The sequence below is a fragment of the Anas acuta genome, chromosome 4 (assembly GCF_963932015.1).
Source record: "Anas acuta chromosome 4, bAnaAcu1.1, whole genome shotgun sequence".
In the NCBI taxonomy this organism is placed as follows: domain Eukaryota; kingdom Metazoa; phylum Chordata; class Aves; order Anseriformes; family Anatidae; genus Anas; species Anas acuta.
In genome coordinates, this window is record NC_088982.1 from 46,907,075 (window position 1) to 46,931,814 (window position 24,740).

The 24,740-nt window shown below is 38.8% G+C and overlaps 2 protein-coding genes across 2 annotated transcripts in view; one reads left to right on the forward strand and one right to left on the reverse strand.

Annotated features, from left to right (window-relative positions):
• Positions 1 to 19,544, forward strand: ETFDH (electron transfer flavoprotein dehydrogenase). Its single transcript, XM_068681085.1, has 13 exons — positions 1 to 137; positions 1,314 to 1,460; positions 2,158 to 2,387; positions 3,273 to 3,354; positions 3,646 to 3,764; positions 4,110 to 4,187; positions 6,448 to 6,594; positions 8,379 to 8,519; positions 9,922 to 10,065; positions 14,080 to 14,248; positions 15,985 to 16,167; positions 16,493 to 16,714; positions 17,020 to 19,544. The coding sequence occupies exons 1-13, from the start codon at positions 104 to 106 to the stop codon at positions 17,181 to 17,183; spliced, it is 1,860 nt and encodes a 619-aa protein (XP_068537186.1). The 5' UTR covers positions 1 to 103; the 3' UTR covers positions 17,184 to 19,544.
• Positions 17,990 to 24,740, reverse strand: part of PPID (peptidylprolyl isomerase D) — an 11,976-nt gene continuing 5,225 nt past the window's right edge. The window contains exons 6-10 of the mRNA XM_068681086.1: positions 23,517 to 23,623; positions 21,041 to 21,182; positions 18,879 to 18,965; positions 18,754 to 18,796; positions 17,990 to 18,234 (exon numbers count right to left, since the gene is read on the reverse strand). Coding sequence (XP_068537187.1) covers positions 18,146 to 18,234; positions 18,754 to 18,796; positions 18,879 to 18,965; positions 21,041 to 21,182; positions 23,517 to 23,623 — 468 coding nt within the window. The 3' untranslated portion in view covers positions 17,990 to 18,145. The remainder of the gene's footprint in view (positions 18,235 to 18,753; positions 18,797 to 18,878; positions 18,966 to 21,040; positions 21,183 to 23,516; positions 23,624 to 24,740) is intronic.

The window sequence follows — 24,740 nt, forward strand, 5'->3', positions numbered from 1 at the left end:
CCCGCCGCCCGCCCGGCCCCGGCCCCGGCCCCACCCCCGCGCAGGCGCAGCGGGGCCGCGGGCAGCTGCTGCGGGGGCACCGAGAGGGGTCGAGGGCGCCGCCATGTTGTGGTCGCGCTGCCCGCCCGGCGCCACAGGTAACGCGGCGGGGCGGGGGGGCGGCGGCTCCCAGCTCCTTGGGGCTGTGGTGGAATAAAAAAAATCCCTCCCGGCCCGTCCTGTCCCGGCAGCTGCTCAGCCCCGGCTGTGTGAAGGGCGCCGGGGCGCAGTGTCCGGGTGCGGGTGCGGGTGGGGGGTGTTGTGGCGCCGCCGCCCTGCCCGGCACCGTGCGGGGCTGTGGCAGAAGGGCGGCCGGGCTGCCCGCCCCGCCAGTGCTGCTGCCAGCGCTACGGCCCCGTCTGGGCCTCTTACTACTGCGTTTTGGCAGAAACGCCGTGTTTGAAATGCCGTGTGCTGCCTCTTCACCCCTGAGATTACAGCAAGGACTCCGTAATGGGAGGAAAAGTCTCTCTCAGAGTGCATTAGCTCACAGATTTGTACGCTAAAACTAGTTGCGGTACTGCATACACTGCTTTTCTGAGTACAAATAACGTCCTAACCATATTTTTTTATGTGAAAAGTGGAAATTAAAGCAGGAGTTGTGGCATGTTGCCCTGCTGGATAGATCCTGTTACGATCATTCGGCACTTCAATTCTCTTCCATTTCCTTAATGAGAGACCCAGGTTTGTTGTTGCAACAATTAATGTTTCTGCAGCAAAAGTAAAGGTGAACTGTATCTACCGTGCCTGGCTTCGGCTACGCTGAACCTGTGTTTAAGCCTGAGCTTTTGGTGTAGGCCGTGACGTTTCAGACGAGCTGCCTCCTGTCGGCAGTCCGGGCTGTGTATCTCGGCGTGTTGGTGTCACAAGTGGTGAACTTGAATGCCCTGCACCTGCAGTTGTTTAGTCACTTCTCATGAAGTCTGAAGTAAGGCTTGGAGTACAAAGTTCAGCAGGAACTTAAAATGTGTTTTCCCCTTGTAAGCGTGTGCTATCCCGTGTCAGCTGTCAGGAATGGTTGGCCGGTGCAGGGAGTGGTATCATGTGAAGAATGCTTAAAGGGAAACCTTTTTATTTGCTTATTTTTTTAATATAGATGATACAGTGTAATTTTAACTGTTGAAAATTTAAAATCTGCATTTATGATTCCTCTTCCTCTCATTCTGACAGCCTCGTCGGGGATCTGTCATACTGGTTGTGCCATGTGTTTCTGAAAAAAAATGGAAGACTTTGAGTAAGGAATGATTCGTTAAATCTGTTTCTTGTTTTTGCAGCACGTCAGTGCTTTCATGCTCTGAAGTTGATAAAGAGAGACTGCCTTCCATCACTGCACACAGCAAGATGTGCCTCTACTGCCGCTGTGCCTCGCATAACTACGCATTACACGATTCATCCACGGGACAAAGACAAGCGATGGGAGGGTAAGTGGGAAAACATGTATTTTTAAAAGCTTTTTATTCTCGTTGCTGAGCTTTAACAACACTGAAATGTGTTGCTGTTTTTTCTTTTTTACAGAAATTCTATTCGCTTAAATACAGGACTAATTTTCCAGATGAAATTTCATGGACTCTCACAATGAGTGTCTTTAGTGCTATGAAATGAGATCAAGAAAATCTATAAGCAACTTCTGCAACATTTCCAGACATTACAGTCTCTATGTTTAGCAGTTTTAAAGGTTTCAATTTCAGAAAAGTCACTGCTTAATTAGTGTAAAATAAAGGAACATGTTCAGACTAAGGATCTTGTTTTCTTTCTTCTCCCTTCCCTACAGTTTCACCAAGTGTCTTTGATGCAGCTAGCTAACTGGGCTCTTAATTAACTTTAACTTTCTTCTTAGCTTCTGTAGATGGTATTTCTGGTGTTTAGAGACTTTGTATATGTTTTTATGGCATATCTTTTTACAACTCACAAAGAGCTAATTTTATATTGAAATACTAATGTCATTCTGCACTATTCCAAGTACAGAAGTGGGCATTTTGTTAAGTATTTAGCCTCGTCTTATGGCAGGCAATAGTGTGGAGATACCCAGTAATTGGTACCAGAGAGCAAGGTGTAGGGAGAGAGATGTCGGGGAGAACTGGTGATTAGTTTAACTTACTATATTTTTTTCTATTAAAGGGGTAAACATGGAGAGATTTGCAGAGGAAGCTGATGTTGTCATTGTTGGAGCAGGCCCTGCAGGTCTTTCTGCAGCTATTCGACTCAAACAGTTAGCTGCTGAGCATGGCAAAGAAATACGTGTTTGTCTGGTGGAAAAGGCTTCCCAAATTGGTGCACATACACTGTCTGGTGCTTGTCTTGAGCCAAGGTCTTTGCAAGAACTATTTCCGGACTGGAAGGAGCGGGGGGTATGTATGAACATACAAACACATTGCTGGCATGTCATAAATTCCTGTATCTGACTCATTTTGGTGTGATGTAGTAACTTGGTACCTTTGGTGCTTAGTACCATTTAAAATATGTTTATCTAGCAAGACACGTTTTCTATTTAGTACATTTTCTCTAGTTCAGCAGTGCTAAACGTGTATGCTGCGGCATTTGCTCTTCCATCCAGTGGTCCTACAGCAGATACACAGGATGCGTGCCACATGCCTGGGGTGCGCTGCATCTCCTGCATTTGTACAGAATCCAGCTCCTGTGCACAAACAGTGAGGTGGTAGATTGATGGCAATGCCAGGCTTGTTGCTTCTGGGTAGTACCTCTGACTGTGCTCCACTGTGTTTTGTGCAGACGTAGTAGCTCAGGCCTAAGGTCGTCTAGGAGGGAGGACAGCAAGAACTGAGGCACCATCCCTGCCAGGACAGCCATCTGACTGGCAGCTGGCTCCCTGCTGTCACCTGGGAGCTGCGAGAAGCAGGCCTTTTACTGGTTGTTTTGTCTTAGTGGGCTGAATACACAAGAGGTGCTGCCTTCTTTAAAAATGTTTAGAGTATTGATGGAGTACAAGCTGAAGTACAAACTATAGCAGGGATTTGCAAGGCCTCATTCCATTTTTTTAACCTTTCAGTTGTGTTGATTCTTGTCTGTTGACTGTTTTCATAAGATCCTTGTTTTTTTTCTCTAGTGATACTTTCCTACAGAAGTGCTTCATTAGACCTTTAAATGACTGCCAGCAAGTTATTTTTTTTTAATTATTTGTGTGGGTTTTTAATTTTTTTCTTATGTATTTTATTTGGTTTGGATTGGCTAGAAAAACAACTCACAGGCCTATTTCTACTCCCTTTTCTATGTAGGCTCCACTTCATACACCTGTAACTGAAGACAAGTTTGGAATTTTAACAAAGAAATCTAGAATTCCAGTGCCAATTCTTCCAGGTAAAGTTTGGTGAGGAGCTCTTTGTACCATCTTTTCAGTATGTTTTTCAGCTTTTCTATGAATTAATCAATCTTGATTCAATTTAGCACAACAAGCATATGGAGAATATAATAGCCTGCAGCAATTGGGCGTTTGTAGATGATGGCTCTAATCACAGATGACGTTATTTTTTTGAAGATGGTACTTGTATACATCAGATGCAACTTTGTCTACATCTTCTTATACTTTGCTTAGTGTTCTGTGTCTTAGGTGTGTGTGTATATGTTTGTGTGTATATTCTTTTTGCCTAGGACTTCCAATGGTTAATCATGGGAATTACATAGTACGTCTGGGACACTTTGTGAGCTGGTTAGGTGAACAAGCAGAAGCCTTGGGTGTTGAGTTGTATCCAGGCTATGCAGCAGCTGAGGTAATAATGATATCAGTGTGTATATGAAAAGCATTTTTGAAGCCCCTTTCACTGTGCCCCTAATTATTATTTGTACACTCACAGCATTTGTACAATCACAACATTCCTCTTAACAGAAATATGTTATGAAAACCATGTTTCAGTGGCTAAAATCCTTGGTCTAGATCCAGCAAAGCACAATCATAAAGTGAATCATAAAGTACATTAATAATAACGTAATCTTCCAAGTTTGACCACTAGATAGCAGAAAGAATTGGTGCTTACAACTTCTGTGTTAGGACTTTTTACGAATGGATTTAAACGATTAATCATTAAAATGTTCTTTTTGTTTAAACATTTCCAAAGGTTCTTTTTCATGAAGATGGTAGTGTGAAAGGGATAGCTACGAATGATGTGGGCATTCAAAAGGATGGAGCACCTAAAGTAAGTAGCCATGTTTTCCATAAGTAGATATCTAATCTAGGAAATTGTGCTGTATCTGCTTCTAGTGGTATCAGTGATCTTGCTGCAGCCTAAGAAAAATGACAAAATTCAGTACCTGTTTTTCCGCTCTGTATAAAATTGATCAATTACACCTGAAAGTTTTGGTCTCAGGACACTGTAAACTCCTTGTGAAATTAGCAGAAAAAGCCTTTGCAGAAAGGAGGTTTCTTTGAGGGTGATTGGAAGGAAAGACTGCAAGCATGCTTTGACGTACGGGAAGGCAGTATAAAAAATAAAATAAAAAAAGAACACTCCCTTGAACTCCCTCAAAAAAAAAAAAAGCGTGAAGGTGAAATGGAAAGCTGTTGTCCTGCTGGTACCTAGCAACATGTAAGAGCGTGCTTCTGGCTGGCTGCTTTTTCTTCTGTACAACTGTAGTCAACATTTGTTGACAGTCTGTCTACCTTGCTGGGGCAAGGTACACGCTGAATCTTTATACCTTTTTGCTGGTTGGTCACACTGCTGTATCCAGAAGGTGACCCCCTGCCCTAAGTGCTGGACTTTGGATGATTTTTAATGGAATCCAGAACATGCTGTAAGTGTGTCACCTCCCTGAGCAATGCACAGAGCAAAATTGCTCTGAGGTACTGACAGGGGGCTGTCAGTACCTCAGAGCAATTTGGAACAACTTTCACACAATTACCAGGCTACAGAAATTCTGGGTACAGGTTTGTTGTTGTTGTTTTTTTCTTCAGCTTTTCTTATATGAAGTTTCTTACTAGTTTACATAGAATTTCAAAGAAGTACTTCCTTTGACGTAAAAGTCTGGTCTGTTTTTTCACTTTAAAGCAGAGGTTGAGAAGAAACGACTCATTCTTGTTTTAAGAAAATAAATGTAATGGAGGAAAAAGTAATATATTTTTCCTGTATAATATTATCTGTCTCCCCCAGTGGATATACACTTGCTAATTTTCAGGTGTGCATTTTCTCCAGCAGGAGGTGCAAGTAATACATTGCAGTAATAAATGTTTTTTAATGCAGGTTTTTGTTTGTTTTTGTTTAAGTAGGGAGGAAATACGGATCTTTCTAAAGCATCCTCAAAACCTAATCTTTTTTCCACGTACTCTGGTATAATGTGTCTATTCAAAACATGAAGTCTGTTGACTTCTTTGATTTGTACATAAGTAGGGTGCCGCTACTGTATACTGAGTATTTAAACTAAGTGTTTTAGTTGTCAGTTGATAGTACTTCCAGTGCATAAAGGTGAGTAAATATCATTTGCCTAACCTTCAAATCAAGAATACCTTCAGTGTGTTTGTTTATACAGAATCTAATCAGACTGTGTGGTTAACGGGTAGAGTTTCATCTGGTAATCAGTACCAAACAAACAAAAAACAGGGATGGTGAATGGTTTACCTCTGTCAGGTTTCATTGAAAACTGGTCTGGTGATCTTTTTCAGCATTAAACTCTCTCAATACAGGATTCTTTTTTTAAAACAAACTTTTTTTTTTTTTTTAATTTTTCCCCTGCAAGGTTATGTATATTTATAATGTAGTATCCTTACTTTGCAAATAAACTTACTCGTCTATTCTAGCCTAATGCACTCAAGCGTGCAAGTGAGTATGAACTGCTGCTGTGAGCCTGCTGGTTGCCCCTATCTTACTCTGAATCGCATTGGAGTTTTTGATGAGAAATTCTTTTATAACGCCACAACAGAATTACCCTAACATTATTTGTGTTTTAACAAGCAATAGAATATTGGTGTAATATTTATTGTAGCAATTTTGTTCTACAATTTTATTCTGAAGTTGCACGTTCTGGAGGGGGGACGGGGCAGAGGGACAGGACACTGATATATATCTTTTCTGTACATATGTAAGACAACATTTTATTGTAAAAATGAGCAAAAATTAAGGTGTAAAGTTACACCTTAAGATTCCTTGTTCTGTTGGGGTTCCTTTGCACCACGTGAATGAGCAGATGTGATCGTGGAATCCTCTGACCTGGAAAAGAATCGCTCTCAGTACAGATTGGCCATTCTCTGGTGCTGCTCTAATGGAATCCCCTTGCCAGGTTTGCTGGGGGTGTATCATAGTTTGGTTCTGCTCCAGCTGTCTCTTCCATCTTAGCGTACAATGATTTGTAGGGTCTGGGCAGTGCTACAAAGTAATGTAAAATCACCTTATTGCCCCGTGTTTTCTTTCTGTGGGTTTGATGTGGCACAGTTCTAACTGCTGATGAAATCCTTCACTTTTGCAGCCTACCTTTGAACGAGGCTTGGAACTCCACGCTAAGGTCACAGTCTTTGCTGAAGGTTGTCACGGACATCTGGCCAAACAGCTGTACAAAAAATACAACCTCAGGGAGAACTGTCAAGCCCAGAGCTATGGCATTGGATTGAAAGAGGTATCATCTGCAGAATTTTAAGTGTTAAGGAAAATAGTGTAAAAATGGAAGGTAGTTGGTATTCGAGCTACTTTATATAAAGACATTAGAATGATAGATTTTGAGTTACACTTTCAGACTGTAGAATCCTGAATTTTTTGAAGCTGATGAGAGAAGACATTTCTGAATGTCTCGACTCTTTTGTTTTGAATGCTTATTACTCTTTTATCTGTATTTAGGAGTACCTGTAAATCCACTTTCACTTCTTAATCTGATTTCAGTTATTCTCGTTTGTGAAATCTATTTTCAGTTCTTCTAGTAAATGAGAAGGGGATTCATGCTGCCTAATTTTAGGTAGTTTTAATACCTGAGAAGGGGAAGAAAGGTTTTCTATGGGTTTTCTGCATGTTCATTAGAGAGAGGAGGGGGCTGTCATGTTCTCTGAAACACCTGCATGAGCTTTACACACACATACCCTGATCCCTTCGCTAGGCTTATAAAATTGGGATAGAGATCATGTGTATAAAAATATTTTATACTTGGGAAATACTAGGCATGAAAAAAGACCTGTTTGTCTAGAGTATGTTCGGAGTTTGACTGTAACATACTCTTTGATTATTTCTTTAAGCTTGTGCTTCCAACTACAAAGCATTTGCCAAATTTATTTGGTGATTTTGAAATATTTCCACCAAAATACTTTAGATTTCTGTAGAGAAGAGGCAATTGGTGAATGCTCCTATGCATGACATAGTTAAAATTTCTAATACCTAAGTTGTAGGTGGAGTACAGTCCTGTTGGTACCGGATGAGACAGGTTTCCATATGACCATGTCTGCTTAAGCAAATAGTACAGTCCAATAGGAATGGATCTGTAAAGTGAAATAGTTGGTGCTGATGAGCTGACATCCATGCTATGCGCATCTCAGGGTTATTTTTACTTTGGACTGGCTCTATTTGAGTCCCATGGACCGAGTACCCTTTTGTGACTTAAATGCTTTAGATGGGTTTCTGGAGCCAGGCAGAGTTGGGTTTCATGTGAAAGGAATCCAGTCCCTGCCTTCCGTGACTGCTCTGTAATGTGAACCGAAGTGTGCTGAGTGGGAGCAATCTGGAGTCCCACTCAAAAACATGCTCCTTAATCCAAATTTAAATATTAGCGTAGATGTACCCTCTGGGCTTGAGATGATCTAATGGTGCCCCATGGGTGGAAGAGAGAGTTCCGCTCCCCCTCCATCCTTAGACTGGGCCAGGCACATCACTCTGTGATGTTTTGTGAATTGAGTGGAAAATTAACCGACCAGTAAAAATTGGAAAATGCTTCTGTAAGTTTGCCATGGGTCAGGTGAGTACTGGAAATTTGTAGGAGAGAGAAGGGAGGGCAACTTGTTTGACAGCAGATACTTAAATCAACTCAGCCATATAGTTAAGCCTGATCTTGAGAATCTTGTTGAGGACATTGTAATGATTCATATGAAAAAAATGTGTTTTTTAAAGAAAAAATGTCAATGTAGTTGCATTCGTTAGCAAAAATATGTATCAAAATAGCTCATAAAAAGGATCATGCTGAATGAAATATTTGGGTGTAATGCTGGAGTCTGCCACATTTTCTGATTTGTCAAGGAAAAATGTTGGCAAATTATTGAGTGGTAACCCAAAAAAGTATTTGTATATCATAATCTGGTCTTTAGCTGGATGAGTTCATGCATTGGTCATAGCAGTAAATTCATTTATCATCAATAGTTTATTTTATTATTGAAATGCCATTGCTTTGCAATATAGAATAATTTCTGGCAATCTTCATTTTAGTTATGGATTATTGATGAAAAGAAATGGAAACCAGGAAGAGTGGAACATACTGTAGGCTGGCCTTTAGACAGACACACGTATGGAGGATCCTTTCTTTATCACTTAAATGAGGGTGAACCCTTAGTTGCTCTTGGATTTGTGGTAAGTGAAGTTGGTTTATCTCGTGTGTGTTTGTTGTTTGGGTCTTCATTTTTGTGCACGTTCTCTTCTCTGTTTTAATGTGAAGATAAAAAAAAACACAAAAATAGCAGACCAAGTTTAGTACTTTCATAGTCTTAAGTGCACTCATTCCCATATAAGGAAAGGTAAATTTGTCATTAATCTGTCTTTTATCTAGCATCTTTTATTAAGAACAGAGTGGAAAACTTACAAATACGTTCTTTTGCAAACCAAACAAATTTTGATAAAGCCAAAAGCAGATGATTAACCAAAAGTGTGCTCACAAAATTTTCACAAAATACTCAAAAGTTAGGAAATGTCAAAATCAGCCACTTTTGCAACTTCAGTTCAGTTTCCTAATTTGTGTGACAGCCTATCATGCATATCCAATCTTATGGGAGAAGCATCAAAGTAGGAACACCCTGCATTTCCTATCTCCTGTTCAGATAGGAGAAAAAACACTTCTGTGTGCACATACAAGCACTTCTTTTGTTTTTGAACTTTACACCTATGTCAATCTGAGATGATTCTTGTAACAGACATCAGAATGTGTCTTGTACATAATTTGAAAATCCTTCATGAACTTTAGTAATGGAAGTAGATGCAAGCAGTGCTTTAAAAGAACTGAACAGCCAGAGAAATCAAGGTAGTTTGTTGCTGACTCAGGATATATTTTGATAATTTTGTGAAATAAAGCTTTCAGGGGCCAGAAATTATTCCTTTGGACAAAAGAGAAAATTCAGTAACATCTGTCCTTCCAAGAATATGTTAAAGGCGGGAAATGTAGGGTTTATCTTTGGGCAAGTTCTCAAACAAATAAGATAGAAATCCTGGGCATTCAGCCAACTGGCTAAGTCATTTTTTCCCCCATTTTCTGTTTTTATCTTACAAAGGCTCATCTAATTGGAAATAATTGACTAAGCTAAATAATGTGAACTGGTTAAAATATGTGAGTGCAAGGACGTAATAAGTATCTAGAAATAATTGTTTACCTCTCCTGGCTTGTGTAGGGCAAAGAGTTTTTGAAACAAATTTCAAACAAGTTTTCTCACTTACCTACCATTAAATCATGCTTAATTTAATTTCACTGCTTTATTTCAAAGGCAGATGGAAGGTGGTTACAATGCAATTAAGGATTTCCATGCTTCAGGTATAGGTAGGACATAGTCTTATGGCCGCAAACTCTCAGACGTGCTTGTACTATACTGTTAATAATACAATGTAGTTTTGGCAGTAGTTTCTTTAAGTAGAAAGATTTTAAGGTTGATTTAGTATGAGATGGACTGAGGAGTTGATCTGGTAATAGATGGTTGTTTTATTTTCTAACTTTTGTGGAAATTTCATACTTTATTTTCATTAATGTTGCGCTTTTTTATTTTTTAAGGTTGGTTTAGATTATCAAAATCCCTATTTGAATCCATTTAGGGAGTTTCAGAGGTGGAAGCACCATCCGAGTGTAGAGCCCACTTTGGAAGGTGGAAAAAGGATTGCATATGGTGCCAGAGCATTGAATGAAGGCGGTCTCCAGGTAATGTTTTCATGAAGTTTTTTACTTCCAGTTTTCTATAGCCATGTTTGTAGTATTACAGATTCAGGTTGCATTTTGTTGGGAAACAACTGAACTATAACAAAGATGAATAAGGCCAGAAGTTTTGCTAGACACAAGGATTTTGTTATCTTGCTGGAGGCACCTGCTGAGATTTGCTAGGCTTAGGTTCTGTAATACCAGCAATCTTCTGACACAGTCACTTTACTTTTGAAATTACATGTGGAGTTGATATTGCAGGCAAACGTGTTCTGCAGCAAAGGTACAGATAATTCTTTGTTTGGCCTGGAAACCTGGGGGGTGGATAGCACCACTCATTTGGCTCTTTTGGGGGGCGGGGTGGAAGGGGAGGTATTTTCCTAAATGCTTGTGCTTTTGAGTGCTTGACTCTTTAGTCAGTGATGGTGCTGCAGTTATGTACTTTGGCAGGTAAGTCCCCACCTCCTCAAGTACCTTCAGTATTTTTCATGCACAGCTTTGAATTTCCCGCTTCTTGGGAGACAGAACACCTTGTTCATCTTGTTCCCTCAGGGAGTCTAAAAGATTTATATTCACCAAGACTTGAGGTCAGTTGAAAGGGTTGGAATAACTTGCAGGATAAATAGTCTAAAATACATGTTTAATAGCTCCAGATCTTTCAAGTTTTTAACCTCGTGTGGGAATCTTGAAGCACAGGTTGCTGTGTGTCCTGGGCTGCCACATCCATCTTCTTGATGCTTCTCTCTGTTTTGAACCTAAAACCAGGCTGAGTGTTCGTGATCTGTGTAGCCTGCTTGCGGGGCCATTCACCTCTGCTCTCTGACACCTTTGTCTTTCCTTTTTGAATCTCTTCTTTACTATAAATGTGGCCTTTTGCAGCTTTTTGAAATAGAAGTAGAACTTCAGCAGCAAGGTAACTGTTGTGATAACTTCCTGGAGTTAGGCTTTGCTGCAAGTGTGAATGCCTGGGACTGAGTAATGTGAGTTCATGATGCAGCTTCGGGATTATGCTCATGATACGCATAAAGTCAGCCTGCTGGTTGATCACCTCGTGCTGTCTGAAGTGGAAGTATGTCGCATCATGTTCTTTGTATTCAGTTCATGGTAACGGCTGTGTTACTGGCTTATCTCGGAAACCATTGTTGGGCCATTGTTAACACAGATAATATAGAAAGTACCAAGATGCTTTAATTTGGGCATATTTACAAGAGGGGCTTCTTTTTCCAGCACGCTGGTTTCTGTATCGCAGTCGTTACTGAATTTCTGGCTTGGATGAAACAGTTGGATTCTGACTTAAATTGCATGCTCCTCTTCACGCTGCTCCCAACACACAGCTGACAGAACATGTTTTTAAGTCACAGACATTGTTTGTGCTGTTGCACAGGTGGTAGAAGTACAGCTCTTGCACATCTGTCTCCTAATCTTCGGACTTCTTTGCCAGGCTCAAAACATGTCACTTACTTTGCACTGTTTCTAACATAAAAGCATGTCGCATGTCTAACTTTTTACTCCCTGTTAGAGTTGTCTATTTGATCATGAAGTTATATTTTTAAGTAGATTTTTTATTATATATGATTTCTGTTTAAAAAAAAAAAAAAAGCCTTGCTGATGAGTCACTTGGGAAGACTTTTTTAAAAAGTAACTCTTCCTCTGCATATGTTGTTTGATAACTGTAGCAGTCTGACTCACTTCCATCACTGGAGTACAGGAATATTTTCTTATGTAAGTGGCTCTGTAGCTCCAGTTTGCATTTTGGTGACAGTATTGTATGAAATACATATATAAAATTATCACTGATCTAAGATTTTTCTATTATCTACAACCTTATGACCACATTCTTTAAAATAGCTTTGCGTGAAAGAGAGAGAGAGTAAGCACTTAAATATTTCCCTGTTTTTGTAACTTTTGGGATATGTGGAGGGAACGGACAGAGTTTAATAGATTACATCTACATAGCTGTTATTTCTTCTATTAAAATTCCAAAATCAAGGACTTGCAAATTCAGAAATTCGCATGCAACCTCTGTTTTGCCTCTGTTTCATCAAACACTTTGGAAAGATTTAAGAGTTTTGTGGGAAAAATAAAAGTAATTGCTGTTGTTGAGCAATGTATTGTTAAGAATATCAAAGAAAAAAAGGAAATTAATCATGGTGATGACCCATGCAAGTGTCAAACATATGACTTGCTTTTGCAGATTCTCACCCCTGAGCTGAGCTAAGGGGAGGAGAACATCAGGTTCCCTGTTTGCCAGGGGCAGGACTTTGTGAGGAGCACACGTCTTGCCTTCTGACCTCCAAACCAACTGTCCTTGCCATTTTTTTGGCAAGAGGGTGTTGGCTTCTCCAAGTGCTTGAGGCTGAGCTCAGGATTTGTGTGTGTCTCAGGGCAGGGAGTGCTTGTGCCACCCCAGCTTGGTGTCTTCCTTCAACTGTCTGCAGATTGGCTGTGAAAACAGCCATGAAGTTCCATACCTCTCATAACGAGAACTGCTAACAGAACTGGGATGCATGCAACCTTTTCTATTACATGACTAATCTCATTCACACTTCAGCAGTATGCTGGCCTCTATATGCCCATTAGGTGAAATAGATGACTTAAAGGAAAATAGTGGATGTAACTTCACCATCTTATATAACTTCAAGAACCAATCAAGAAATCTGTCAATGATTATGTCAGTGCTGCATCATTGTGTCCTAGTAGGTCAGAATTACTCTCTTCAGCCAATTGTGTTCAGCCAAAGGTCTTGTGAAAGGAGAATACTTCCTTCCTACTACCTAATTCCTTTGAAATACTGTCATATAACCGAACTTAAGACTTCTAGTAACAGAAAAGTAAGTTAAAAGTCACAGTTGTGTTTTTAGCCTAAATTACCTTTCCTATGAACCAAATTACTGTCTGATTCAACAAATTGCCCAAATCACAGGGAAAATGTGTGAGGTACAACTCTTTTCAGTGACTGTTGTATGAATATTCAAAAGTAGGCAGCCTTGCCTGAGTAGTGAACAGGTAGCAACTGAACTAACAGGAGAAAAGGAACGTTTTTTTCAAATTATCTTGGAAACCATTTTTTTTTAAATTTTCTTGAAATAAAACTACTTTTCCATGTTGAATTATGTAGGCTATTCCAAAACAAATTGTTTCAGGCAGCTTTAATAAAAGCAGGATGTTGGATTCACAAGCCCTCACAAGCACAAAGAAAAGATTTTTTGAGGGAGGCTGTGTTTGTAACTTGCCTCCAGCAATTTCAGGCCTGGATTTATTTGGTAACAGCTTTCTGCTCAGAGTGCTGTCTGTGTTTTGAAGCTGCTCTCTGTCTTAAATCCTAATCTCATTGGATGAGGGTGAGAATATTACGATAGGTGAGCTATCCCTTAGTTAATCTAGGAGGATAATGTGTGTTAATAAAATATACATTATGTTTGCAAATTACCTGGCTGTCTTGGGTACTTAGGCAGTTTTTGACTGTATTCAAAAACCTTACGCTTCTTGCAGAACAGGAGTAAGAGAATGATTTAGCTCCAAACTTGTATTTGTTGGATGCTGAAAAACGTCTAAAATAAGTGGAATCTGGGGGGAGGAGGGAGGATGCTGTGTGGCTTGACAGAAAAGATTTGTCAAATGGAAAAAAAAGCAGCACCAACTAATAAACTCTGAGATGGGACTGATACAACTTACTGTGTCGAAAATGGAAGCACAAATATCTTTCAAAGAAAGAATTCACTTGAAATTGAAAGAGGAAAATAGTATCAGTGGATGACATTAGCACAGTCTTTTTATAGATGAAGTGGAGAGACGATATAGGGAAAATGCTGTCTCTTCTCAAACTTAATACATTTTTAAGTCTGCATTCTTATTTGTTTACTATGCCAAAATAATTTGATTAAGTAGAATAATTTAAGTCAATGTATATTTAGATCATGTACGTGCCAGTGTGAAGGACACTCTAGTCTCATGCCAGTTTGATTTCCAGCATGTTATATTCACTTAATAAAATGGATTTTTTTTTCCCCTCTTCAGTCAATACCCAAGCTTACCTTCCCAGGTGGATTATTAATTGGCTGCAGTCCTGGACTCATGAATGTTCCTAAGATCAAAGGGACACACACTGCAATGAAAAGTGGCATGCTGGCTTCAGAAGCCATCTTTAGCCAATTAACGAATGAGAATCTGCAGTCAAAGACAATAGGTAAGATCGCTGTGCTCTCACCTGGACTTACCTTGTGTTCAGTTGGAGCCACCAACAGTTTAGCTGTAATTAATTTTCTGATGGAAATGCAAATCATGAAATGAGTGTGGTGGTTTAAAAAGATACATACTGTTTGTTTACTATTTATACTGTAAAATGATTTAAGAAATGAAGTTTTGCTTAGCTATTCTGAAGTATTGATCCTACCGCTAGGACAAAAATAAGCCTCTAATGAGAAAACCAAGTTTGCGTTTCCTGTATAAGTAATAATATATATTCAGTTCCTGCTGTTAAAAATTTTAGATTTATCATTCAAAAAGTCTTACTGAAAGACTGTAGTCAGAAGGCAGAAGATTAAAAGGAGCAGATGACACGTAAATTTGAAAAATCTCACACTTCTGCTTACTTTTCACTGTATTGTTGTTAGTAGGATTCTTTTTTCTATCTTTATAGTCTTCTCAGTGTGAGACTGTGTATTTCCTGTTATATGTAATTCAAATGTGTTGGGGTAATCGTCTGATCCTGACTGCATTGTAGTGTTATATTTAAGCCCTGCTTGTTCACTTAAATCTGTTAACAAAGGCTGTTCAGGGAGATAACCCCGCTAGAATTTCAGCCTCTCTGGAGAACCACTACAGCCAGGTGTCATGTAATTATTTTAGAAATCTCTTCTCTGTAGTGATGGAGTCCCCTCTAGTGAGCTCTTCTGCAAGAGAAACATGCAACTGAAGGTGGCACAGAGGTGTGCTGAACAGATAAAGCTCCTAGTTTACTGTAACACAGCAGAGTGATTAGAGCCCTAGAACCTGTCCGAGATAATAAACACTCTATTAGGTTAGTCTGCTGCTCTTCTTTGATTATCAGCAGGCTTTATAAGCTGTTAAGAGCTCTGTCAAGACAGATTACAGCCCAGCTACTGCTCTGTGCACAGCTAGGGAGTTTTTTCAGACCCTTCCATGAGGCAGAGAATACAGACTGAATAGGTTTTTTTGTATAGACAAGCCCTTAACATGTTTATTTAAAATTTCTAAACCTGTATGGTAGTAACAGAGATTGGTGAAGGAGAAGAAACTTTCATTTGAAGAAACTTTTTTTTCTAATTGCATGGCTTTAACTATATTATATTGCAGGAGATGTGTCAAGTGTGCAATGTCTGCAGCGTTTGTAAAGAAAACCCGAAGTTTAGTCAAACACAGCTTGGTAACTTGCTGGTTACAAAGGGAGGAAACATCTAGTACTGGTGTGGTGTCCTCCATTGGGCCATAACTATGGTTACTGAAATCAAAATGCTTGTGGTTGCCGAACTTGTAAAGGAAAAGCTTTTAACTTGATGAATTTAAAATTGAAATCCTGGGTCTTAGACCAGAGGTAAGCAATCCTGGTCAGGTCTTGATTCCATGAGAGGAGCTGCTTTCTGGTAGGGATGCCGGTATAGCCACCTGGTCTGCTACCTTTATTTTTTTGCCAAAGTTTGAGACAATGTATTACTTCTTGTGGCTTGTTTAAAGGGGTTACAAAGGAGCAGTGGGTAACCTGCTGGGGACTGCTGAACCTGGTTTCTTCAAGAGGCTGAAGTATGTGGTTCAGTATACTCTAGCGTGCTATTTTGAAATTCTTAGTTTGCTTCCTTCACTGCTAACCCTTGTCTTTATTCAGCAGGTTGTTTTGGTTGTTTGTTTATTTCAAGGATAGTTTTTATGTACTGTAGGTACCTAACAAGTAATGTCCTTCTGTAGGACTTGATGTGCAAGAATATGAAGAGAACCTGAAAAAGTCCTGGGTCTGGAAAGAGCTGTATGCAGTTAGAAACATCCGCCCGTCCTGCCACAGCATACTGGGTGTGTATGGAGGAATGATTTACACGGGGATATTTTACTGGATACTGAGAGGAAAGGAACCATGGACATTAAAACATCCAGGTAACTTCATTATTTCCTGAAAGAAAATATTAAATGTATATGTCCTCAGTCTCTTTTCACAGTCTCTTAGTTGAAGCTACACCATATCTGGTCAAGTGGCGGGGACTTAAACCATAGAAACTGATGATAAAGTGGTGAAGTAGACTTGTAGATGAGGTCATTAAAACACTACTCTACTTAGCATAGATCTTGTCCCATGAAAAGATTTGTCTCATGAAAAAGGCTACCTTCTATGAAATACTTCATTCTGAAGAGGAGGAAAATCAAAATAGCTTGATTAAATTGCAATTCTACAATGAATCTTATTTATTAAAAATGTATTTAGGACCGGATTTTGCTCAGCTCAAGCCAGCCAAAGATTGTACTCCTATCGAATACCCAAAGCCTGATGGAAAAATCAGTTTTGATCTCCTATCATCTGTGGCTTTAAGTGGTACAAATCATGAACATGACCAGCCCGCTCATTTGACTTTGAAAGATGACAGCGTCCCTGTGAATAAGAATTTGGCTATATTCGATGGACCAGAACAAAGATTTTGCCCAGCAGGTAAGTAGTAGAAATGGAGTGTGTGAGAGAGATTTTGTAAGGTGAAAAACTTAAGTATTTCAAGAGGAGTCCACCTGGCCTGCTTCTTCAACTATTCTGTCCTAGTTGTCTTCCTAGAAAAGGCCTCACTTAGAGGTCTTCGAATTATTTATGTTGTAAAAAAATACATTTGTCACAAAATAATGGGTAAACATGGAAGAAGGCAGTTGAATGACACTGGTACTGTACTTCCCTTGTTATGCTTGTTGACTGTGCATGTAAGAGAAGCTGGTCACAGAACTCACACGCTCTTGTGCTTTTTCCAGGTGTTTACGAGTATGTTCCTCTGGAAACAGGAGAAGGATCAAGACTGCAGATAAATGCTCAGAACTGTGTCCACTGCAAAACGTGTGATATTAAAGACCCAAGTCAGAACATTAACTGGGTAGTGCCTGAAGGAGGAGGAGGACCAGCTTATAACGGGATGTGAGGTGGCTGAGAACTATTCATTGACTTCTAATCACCAACAGAAAAGTTGGAGTATCTTATGCTGCAGTGTAAAGTACAGCACTGACTTGAATGTTAAGAGTTTTGAGACTAACGTGCCATTCTGAAGTTTAGGTATGACCACTGCATTAAATGGAAGGTGGGTGCATTCTGGTTAAACCCTAGCCTTATTTAAATAGAACTTCTTTTCAGGAGTTGGGTGGCAGGCAGAAGAAAGTTCTTCTTAGGACTGACAAATGAACTTTGGACCTTGGATTTATTGCTGAAGTTCAGTGATGACAGGAGCCATATCCAGAATCAGGAGTGTAATGGAAAAGTTTAGTACCTATCCTTAAAAAAAAAAAAAAAAAAAAAAGCATTTGTCTATCCAAAGTGCTTTACTACATGTAGAGTCCTACCTCACAGTAGGGAAAGTACATCAGTCTAGGAAACTGTCACTGTTCTTAAGTGTTACACTTTTTACATAAAACATAGATTATTTTTTTTCCTGATGATGACAGGGAGCCCATCTGTAATACAACTGTAAAGTGGTTTAAAAAAATGGTTTAATATTTGCACCCTCAGGGTATATGTCTGTCAGCGCTTCTTATTCCTTACAAGAAATCAGGCCTGCACTAATTAAAAATAAAAAAAAAAAAAAAATCTAACAAACTGCTTAAATGGCTTTGGTGTTAAAACTAGACTTTTCAGGAGGCCCTAAGTATTAAGCTGCAAAAACACAACCCCTACTGCGAGCAACATACCTGAATCACAAAACAAGTTCTTAGACCTTAAAAGAAAAAAAAACACTTCACCTTTGAACGATGTTTTTATTATTAGACCTTTAAGTTGTAAACACCGAGAAGTGCAGTACAGGGCAAATGAGAGAGGGAACAGTTGCTTCCAGCTCCATTTTGTCTTTTGCATGAGTTAGTGCATAGAATTAAAAGCTTAACAATAAAAATATCAAGCGAACATTTTAGCATAAGCTGCCTTCTCTTTCTCCTTTTGGGCTTTTATCTTCTGCTTGATTTTGAGTGTTTCCGTCTGGATAGCTGTTTAAAAACAAAATCCATGATACAGTGTCTTTAGGTTACACTAGGTTTCCTAATATGTCAAGAGCAGGTCTCACTGCTGCAAATTACCTATATTATTTTGTACACTATGTTTGTACACTAAACTGCATTTGATCTGCTAGGTCAGATACCAGCAGCAAAAAGGCTTTCCCTCTGTTTCACCTGGAAGGTGACCATATAGGGCAGGATGGAGGAAGCACAGTATTGGTGTCCACTATTAGGTAATGGTAAGACCAGAAAATTAGTATGACCACTTTGTGCATTGCTGTAAAACTATACCTACATAAGCAGTTGCCCAGGGTACCGGACACATCAATGCTGTATAAAAGCAGGTGTTCCGTGTCACTGGGCTCTGTGCTCAGTAAGTCAGCTTCTAAGTTTCAACAGTTATTAGAAGCCACTATTTTAGGCACCACACTGGTTATGATTTCTTATGTAAGTATTACCCTGGTTACATTCTTAAAGTATAGGATCTGTAGAGAAGCATCTTTATTTTACCTTTGTCCTCAGGGGCTATTTCGTGAGCCTTCTTAAGATCAGCCTTAAATAAAAACAAATATAAATGAATGTTCTGGTGAAATATTTAGATATACCAAAAAAAATGTAAATATTGTAATAATTACCAGTGCCTCATCAAGATCTTTTATTCCCTGCCATCCTTGAGCCCGTCTGTAGAGAGCTTTAGTATTTGCTGGATCTATTTTAAGAGCCTGTAAATTTAATAAAATTGTCACATTAACATTTAGTATACTTCACAGCCTCCCATCTCTGCAAATGGCAGTTCCCACCAGCAGGCAATCTCCTTATTTGATTTGAGGGTGAGCTGTCAAAACATTAACTGCAAAAAGGGATGCTGTAATGGAGCACCCAGAATGGCTATCTGATCACTTTCAGTACTGCTGCACCACAAGAGGGCTTTTGTCAAGGGCCAGCATACATTACGATGAAACGGAACCTATATTGATCAATACAGCTGTCAGAGCAAAGCTGCTGCTGCAGCTCAGGTTATCCTAACCTTGATGCTCACTGTTCTGCTCTGTATTGCAGCTTCTCCCTTCGCACCGAGAAAACCCTCTGCAGTGACATCATAAAGAAAACAGGGGATTTTCTGTAAAGCTTTTTTCACTGTAGGATAGAAAGATGCAAGCGCTCCATCTTGTGATTCAGGAACCTTGTCAAGTTTCAGGTATCATGCTTTTTCTGACACAAATGGTTTCACTGATGTGTATGTTCCAGCTCTGATATGACAATACCAAAACAGGAAATACAGTGACCGGGTGAAGAGATTGTTTCACTAGTCGAGTCACTCACTGATTATTTTTTTCAAACTACCTCCATTAATTTGGATAGCTCCATTCTCTTCAGGAGCTTTTTCTTGCCTGTGAAAATCCCATTGTTTTTTTCTTACTGCAAAGATAGAACTATATTATACCTTTTTTTTTTTTCAATTTTAAGAAATAAAAAGTTGTTCAATTATGAGAGGAAATCTGTGTGAATGTAGGGCTTTGTTAGTTTCATTCATTAACTTTAACTCATTAAGAATTCTACATGCTAGAAGCTGCGTCTAGATTTTTTTTTTTTTAAAACACCTCAGTATTGGCTGTTTGTATAAAGTATTCCTCTGAGAGCTCGTCTTGATGTATCTGCTGTAAGGCCTTGAACCTCTTCTCTGCCAAGAGTTAAAAACGTAGCTGTCTGTACCAGGTGCACACAGCATTCCTCGTTTTCAGCTGGACCAAGTATGCTTACAGCTATTTTAATACAAGGTTTGAACAGGTTCAGCTCTCTGTAACTTCTTATTTACACAAAACAATGCGTGTATTACAGATCGTTAATATTAAAAAAAAAAAAAACTTCTGGCCTTAGGAAATCATCACTGAAACCGTGTAGTTTCTCATCAACAATTACTTGAACTCTACTAGATAATCTTAGAAACTGTTGGTCTAATTAAAACACCAATACACAGTTTAACACTTGTTATGATACCTAAGCTAAATGCATTACAGATGGCTACTACAGCTAGGGACTTGCCTTGATCGAACAATTCTATAATTAAAAAAAAAGTTCTTCCACCTTTACAAGTATTAGGATTATCAATTTCTGTGACATTGAAATGCTGTTTCAGTTGATCATTTTCTAGAGGACAGATGCCATGTTACAGTTTTTTACTCCTCCATTTGTCCATCTGAGGACATGGGTTTATAAATGTTCTGTGCAGAATGCCACCAGAAGCCTAGAAAGCAAGCCAGCTCCTCACAGCCCCATCACGTGCAGATCAGCTGCATTTGTTTCCTTCCTTTTTTTTTTTCCCTTTTACCACCACCCTACTTGAAAGGGCTTTAACTGGAAAATTCATTTCAGTAAATAAAATTCAGGCCCTTAAGATCTGAAAACAAGTAAAATGTTTTGCTTATACTAGTCTTCCACAAAAAAAAAAATATATATATATATATATATATATATATATATATATTCTTCTTTTGCTGAAGACTCTCTTTGTAAGTTAAACATTACCTCTGTTCTTAGGAAACAAAACTGGCAATCCCAGCATGTATTTTTTTCTGGCAATAAGCAACAGAAGTCTTGCTTTCAAAATCCTTTTCAATTTTAAAATCATTTCAAAAAGCCACATACCAGAAGGTTTGTGATAACTATACAACCAGCGTTCTACTTTATACTTTCAAACCTTGAACGTGTCAGAAGAACTTTAAAAAAGTTTTGCAGTTTCAGTCTCCGTTCTCGGCACTGGCCAATTGCTAATCAGGTTACTTAACACTAAATTTACCTCCGAACAACTGTCAATGGCTCCCTGCCAGTCTGACAGTTTTAGCTTACAAGCGCCAATGTTTAGAACACAGGTCAGCCCAATGGTCTTCAGCTTTGGCTTGTCAGCCTCTTCTGCCACCGTTTCAGAAGCTTCTACATACCTGGAGAAAAACAGGTTTACAAAGAACGTGTGTTAGTGTTCCAAGTTCTGAAGTCCTGTTTTCTTCTGCCCTGAGCTATCTTTCCACAGGTAAGTGCAAGCTGGCATTTGTAACACAGTTTCAATTCCACTCTTACAAGTATTTATTTGTATTTGTGTATTTAAAAAGATGAATCAATGAATGTTTTGCTGTAGCTCATTAAGTATTAGACCAAAGGAGGAAAATTCTACTGTACTGATGGCATCTTTTATTCTTAGACAAATGCACTATCCTAGACGGCGTGAAACCCATTAGAATTTATTTCAGTGCTTATTCCCAACAAACATAGCGCTCATCTATGGCAAAAAGCAATGCTGCTACAACACCTTCCATGTTCATGGGCAGTTTCATCTCTTCTTCAGTAAGATTTTAGTTAATTTAGGCATTTATGGTGAAAAACTAAAGCTATCTTTACTTTGTAAAGGCAAGAATGTTACTGGTGTTAACTCCACCTGCTTTCCAGTGACAACTCAGAGGTGCTTTTTCCTGAATTTCAAAACTGACCCTGGTTCAGGACCAAACTGTATCATTTACTGCATCGCTGCCTCACAGGTAAACAAATTGTATCTCATTCTTCTTAATTCACACTGTGTTAATGCTGGCAGCTTTTTAGCTCAAGTGGCAAAGGTCTGTTGTGAATATAAAAGTTCTAACTCTTTTAAGGGCATGCTTATAGAACTTGTTTTAATTTTAAAAAAAAGAGCTAATTTACCAAAATCATGTTCGTGTACACTCACATTTTAAGCATGACCTGATTAATGCAGTTTTTGCAGATTGGTGCTTATGGGGTTTTAATTTTGCATCCCTATCTTTTGAGTGTTGGATGGTTTGTATACAGTCTCGGAGTACAGAAATAAGCAATACTTAAAATGTAAGTTAGACATAATCCCAGTGATTTGTCCGCTTGCTGGGCATCATGCAAGAAATGAGAGCCAGAAGAGAGAAAAAAGGGTAAACTAAGAAGCTAAGGAAAATAATATGTAGTGAGTTATGTTCAAAACAAATAGAAAACACCTTTAACCATTCTGGAAACAAAATCAGAGCTTCCAAGCCAAAGAATTCTGTAAGATGAATATAAGTGGAGACAAGGGAAAATTACACATTTTGGACAAGAAAGTATGAATTCTGACATAAAAAATAACTGGTTAAGCAGCAGTACGTTAAGAAGAACTGAAGGTTATAATAGCATATAAGCATTAAAGAATGCACAATGCAACACTGATTAAAAAAAAAAAAAAAAAGTAAAACCACCAGCTGGTTTGTTTGCTAGGCGAGCTGTACAGAAGACATAGGAGATGTCCCCAATAAGAGCTCCTCCTGTCAGTTCCAGAGAAGTGCCAACCAAAATACTCCATCCCATGCAAAGTATTAGACTTCAGGGAGAACGGTAGGGCGTGTCCATTCAAATATGAAAACACGACCCATAAGGAAGAGCTGGAACAATCCAATTTGTCTACTTCAGAAGAGCTACTCTCCCTTCCATCCACTAGGACAAAAATTGAGTATCAACAAGAAGCTGTCTACACAAACTGGAAGAGCCTTCATTGGCTCATCAGCTTAAGAGTAAGAGTAAGCAAGAGAACTAATTGTGAGGGATGCCAAAATTATACTATGAAAGGATTTTTGAGGGCAGAGGGAGAGGTTGCATCTTGGGTTAATTATCTGCATGGATTAATTTTTATTAATTTTTTTTATATAATGGTCAGTATAACTTTTTAAAAAAGTTAACGGGAGAACCACATACATATAAAGCAAAAATTGTGAAAGAAGAAAGGAGCAGTACAGAGACAAAGATCATGATTTTAAAAGCAAGTCTGAATTATACATGGAGACAGGACAATGGCACAATGCCTCAAAACAAAAAATAATAATGAATTAATAAGCGTCACATTTGGGGGTGCTCTCTCATGAGCTTACCCATCTCCTAAACCTACTGCTTGTTCAAAATCTGACAAGTATCTCCCTCCCTTCCTCTCCAAATACCCTGTATGCTCTTGTGCTTTTCTTCCCAGTTATGCACCAGCACAACAGCAGCATTAATAGAGGAGCATTTATTCAATTCAAAACAATGCTTCTTGCGTATAGTTCTTAACCTAGAAGACCTACTTGTATTGGTAGCTAAAAAACAACCAGATGTTTTCTAGACTCTGAAACCTATTTTTTAAAAGAAAAAGGAAAAAAAAAAAAAGAAAAAAAAACACAGCAACAGGCATTTTTAAAATGCACGTATGATTGCTTGATATCAGAATTACTTTGGATTATAGGAACTATCTCATTTAATGATGATAGCCTTACCGTAAACTTTTACTATACTTTTTAGCTGCCATTGCCCAATTTTGCGATTTGAAGAAAGTATTTCCTATATTCTTTATGTCTTCTGCTATGGCCACAATCTTGTCAACCTAATAAATAGATGGAAAATATAAGGTATAAATTTACTTATGAGAAAAGTCTTGGTTTACTTTATATTTAACAGTAGGATCCCACGTCCATCTTCTTTCAAAGATCTCAGGAGTATTCCAATTTTAGATAAATACTAACTTCAAACCACTTCTGTAATATTCTATACTTTAAGCAATGCAATAGTCTGAAAGATGAAATTACTGATGGGTTTTCTACAGCATAAAGAGTAAGAAAACACCAGAGACAACACAGCAGTACAACTCTTTCCCCTAAATGCTGATACCCACACAGAAAGCTATAAATAATGGCGTTGACCATTATACACAGAAAGGAAGGCATGCTAACAATGAAAGTATTCAACCAAGACTGCCTTATTCAGTCTTGGTTGAATATTTTATCTCCTGCTTCTCAAAATGGTACTAGAGTCACCTGAAATCTGCATGTTCTCAACTAAAGTCATAGCAATACACATCGTTCTCTCAAAGCACTTCAAACATCTACAGAAGAAAAAGAAAACTGCCAGCATGCATCAAATCCATCACTTCTATTTCCAGAACAGCGTATACTTCAAGTGTTAAGTTACTTTTCCAGTGGCAAGAAACAGTTTATGGTTACTGCTGTCTGTACCGCAGTTGCCTTCAGATCTGTCAGATGTATATATTGCCATTTATAAGACTATCAGTTTACACTTCTACCCAGCTAGAATTAATATCCTTGAAAAAACTGATCATCACAGCAGAGGATGAATGTCACCACGGTTTCTGCGGTTAGTTTGTATAAACATGTTTAAAGTTAAGGGAGGCAGGCATCTGCCAAACTCAGATCGAGACCACAGCAAGTGCCATCCAAAACCTCTTTCACCATATCAATAGCCAGATACAAGGAGTTTCTGGTTTCTGGCTATGAAGTTTTTGTTTCTGACTATTCTCTCCATTTCTAATTTGGAATCTACACATACATTGTGGCCCCCTTTTTATTTCCCTCTCACAGTGTTTGATTTCCACAGCTTATCGATTTCACTATCAGGATAAAGTAAGAAGCTGCCTAAGAGCTGCTTTCAACAGCCTGCTCCCTAACTCTGGGCAACCAGTCTTCCTTCAGTTTGAACAAAACGAA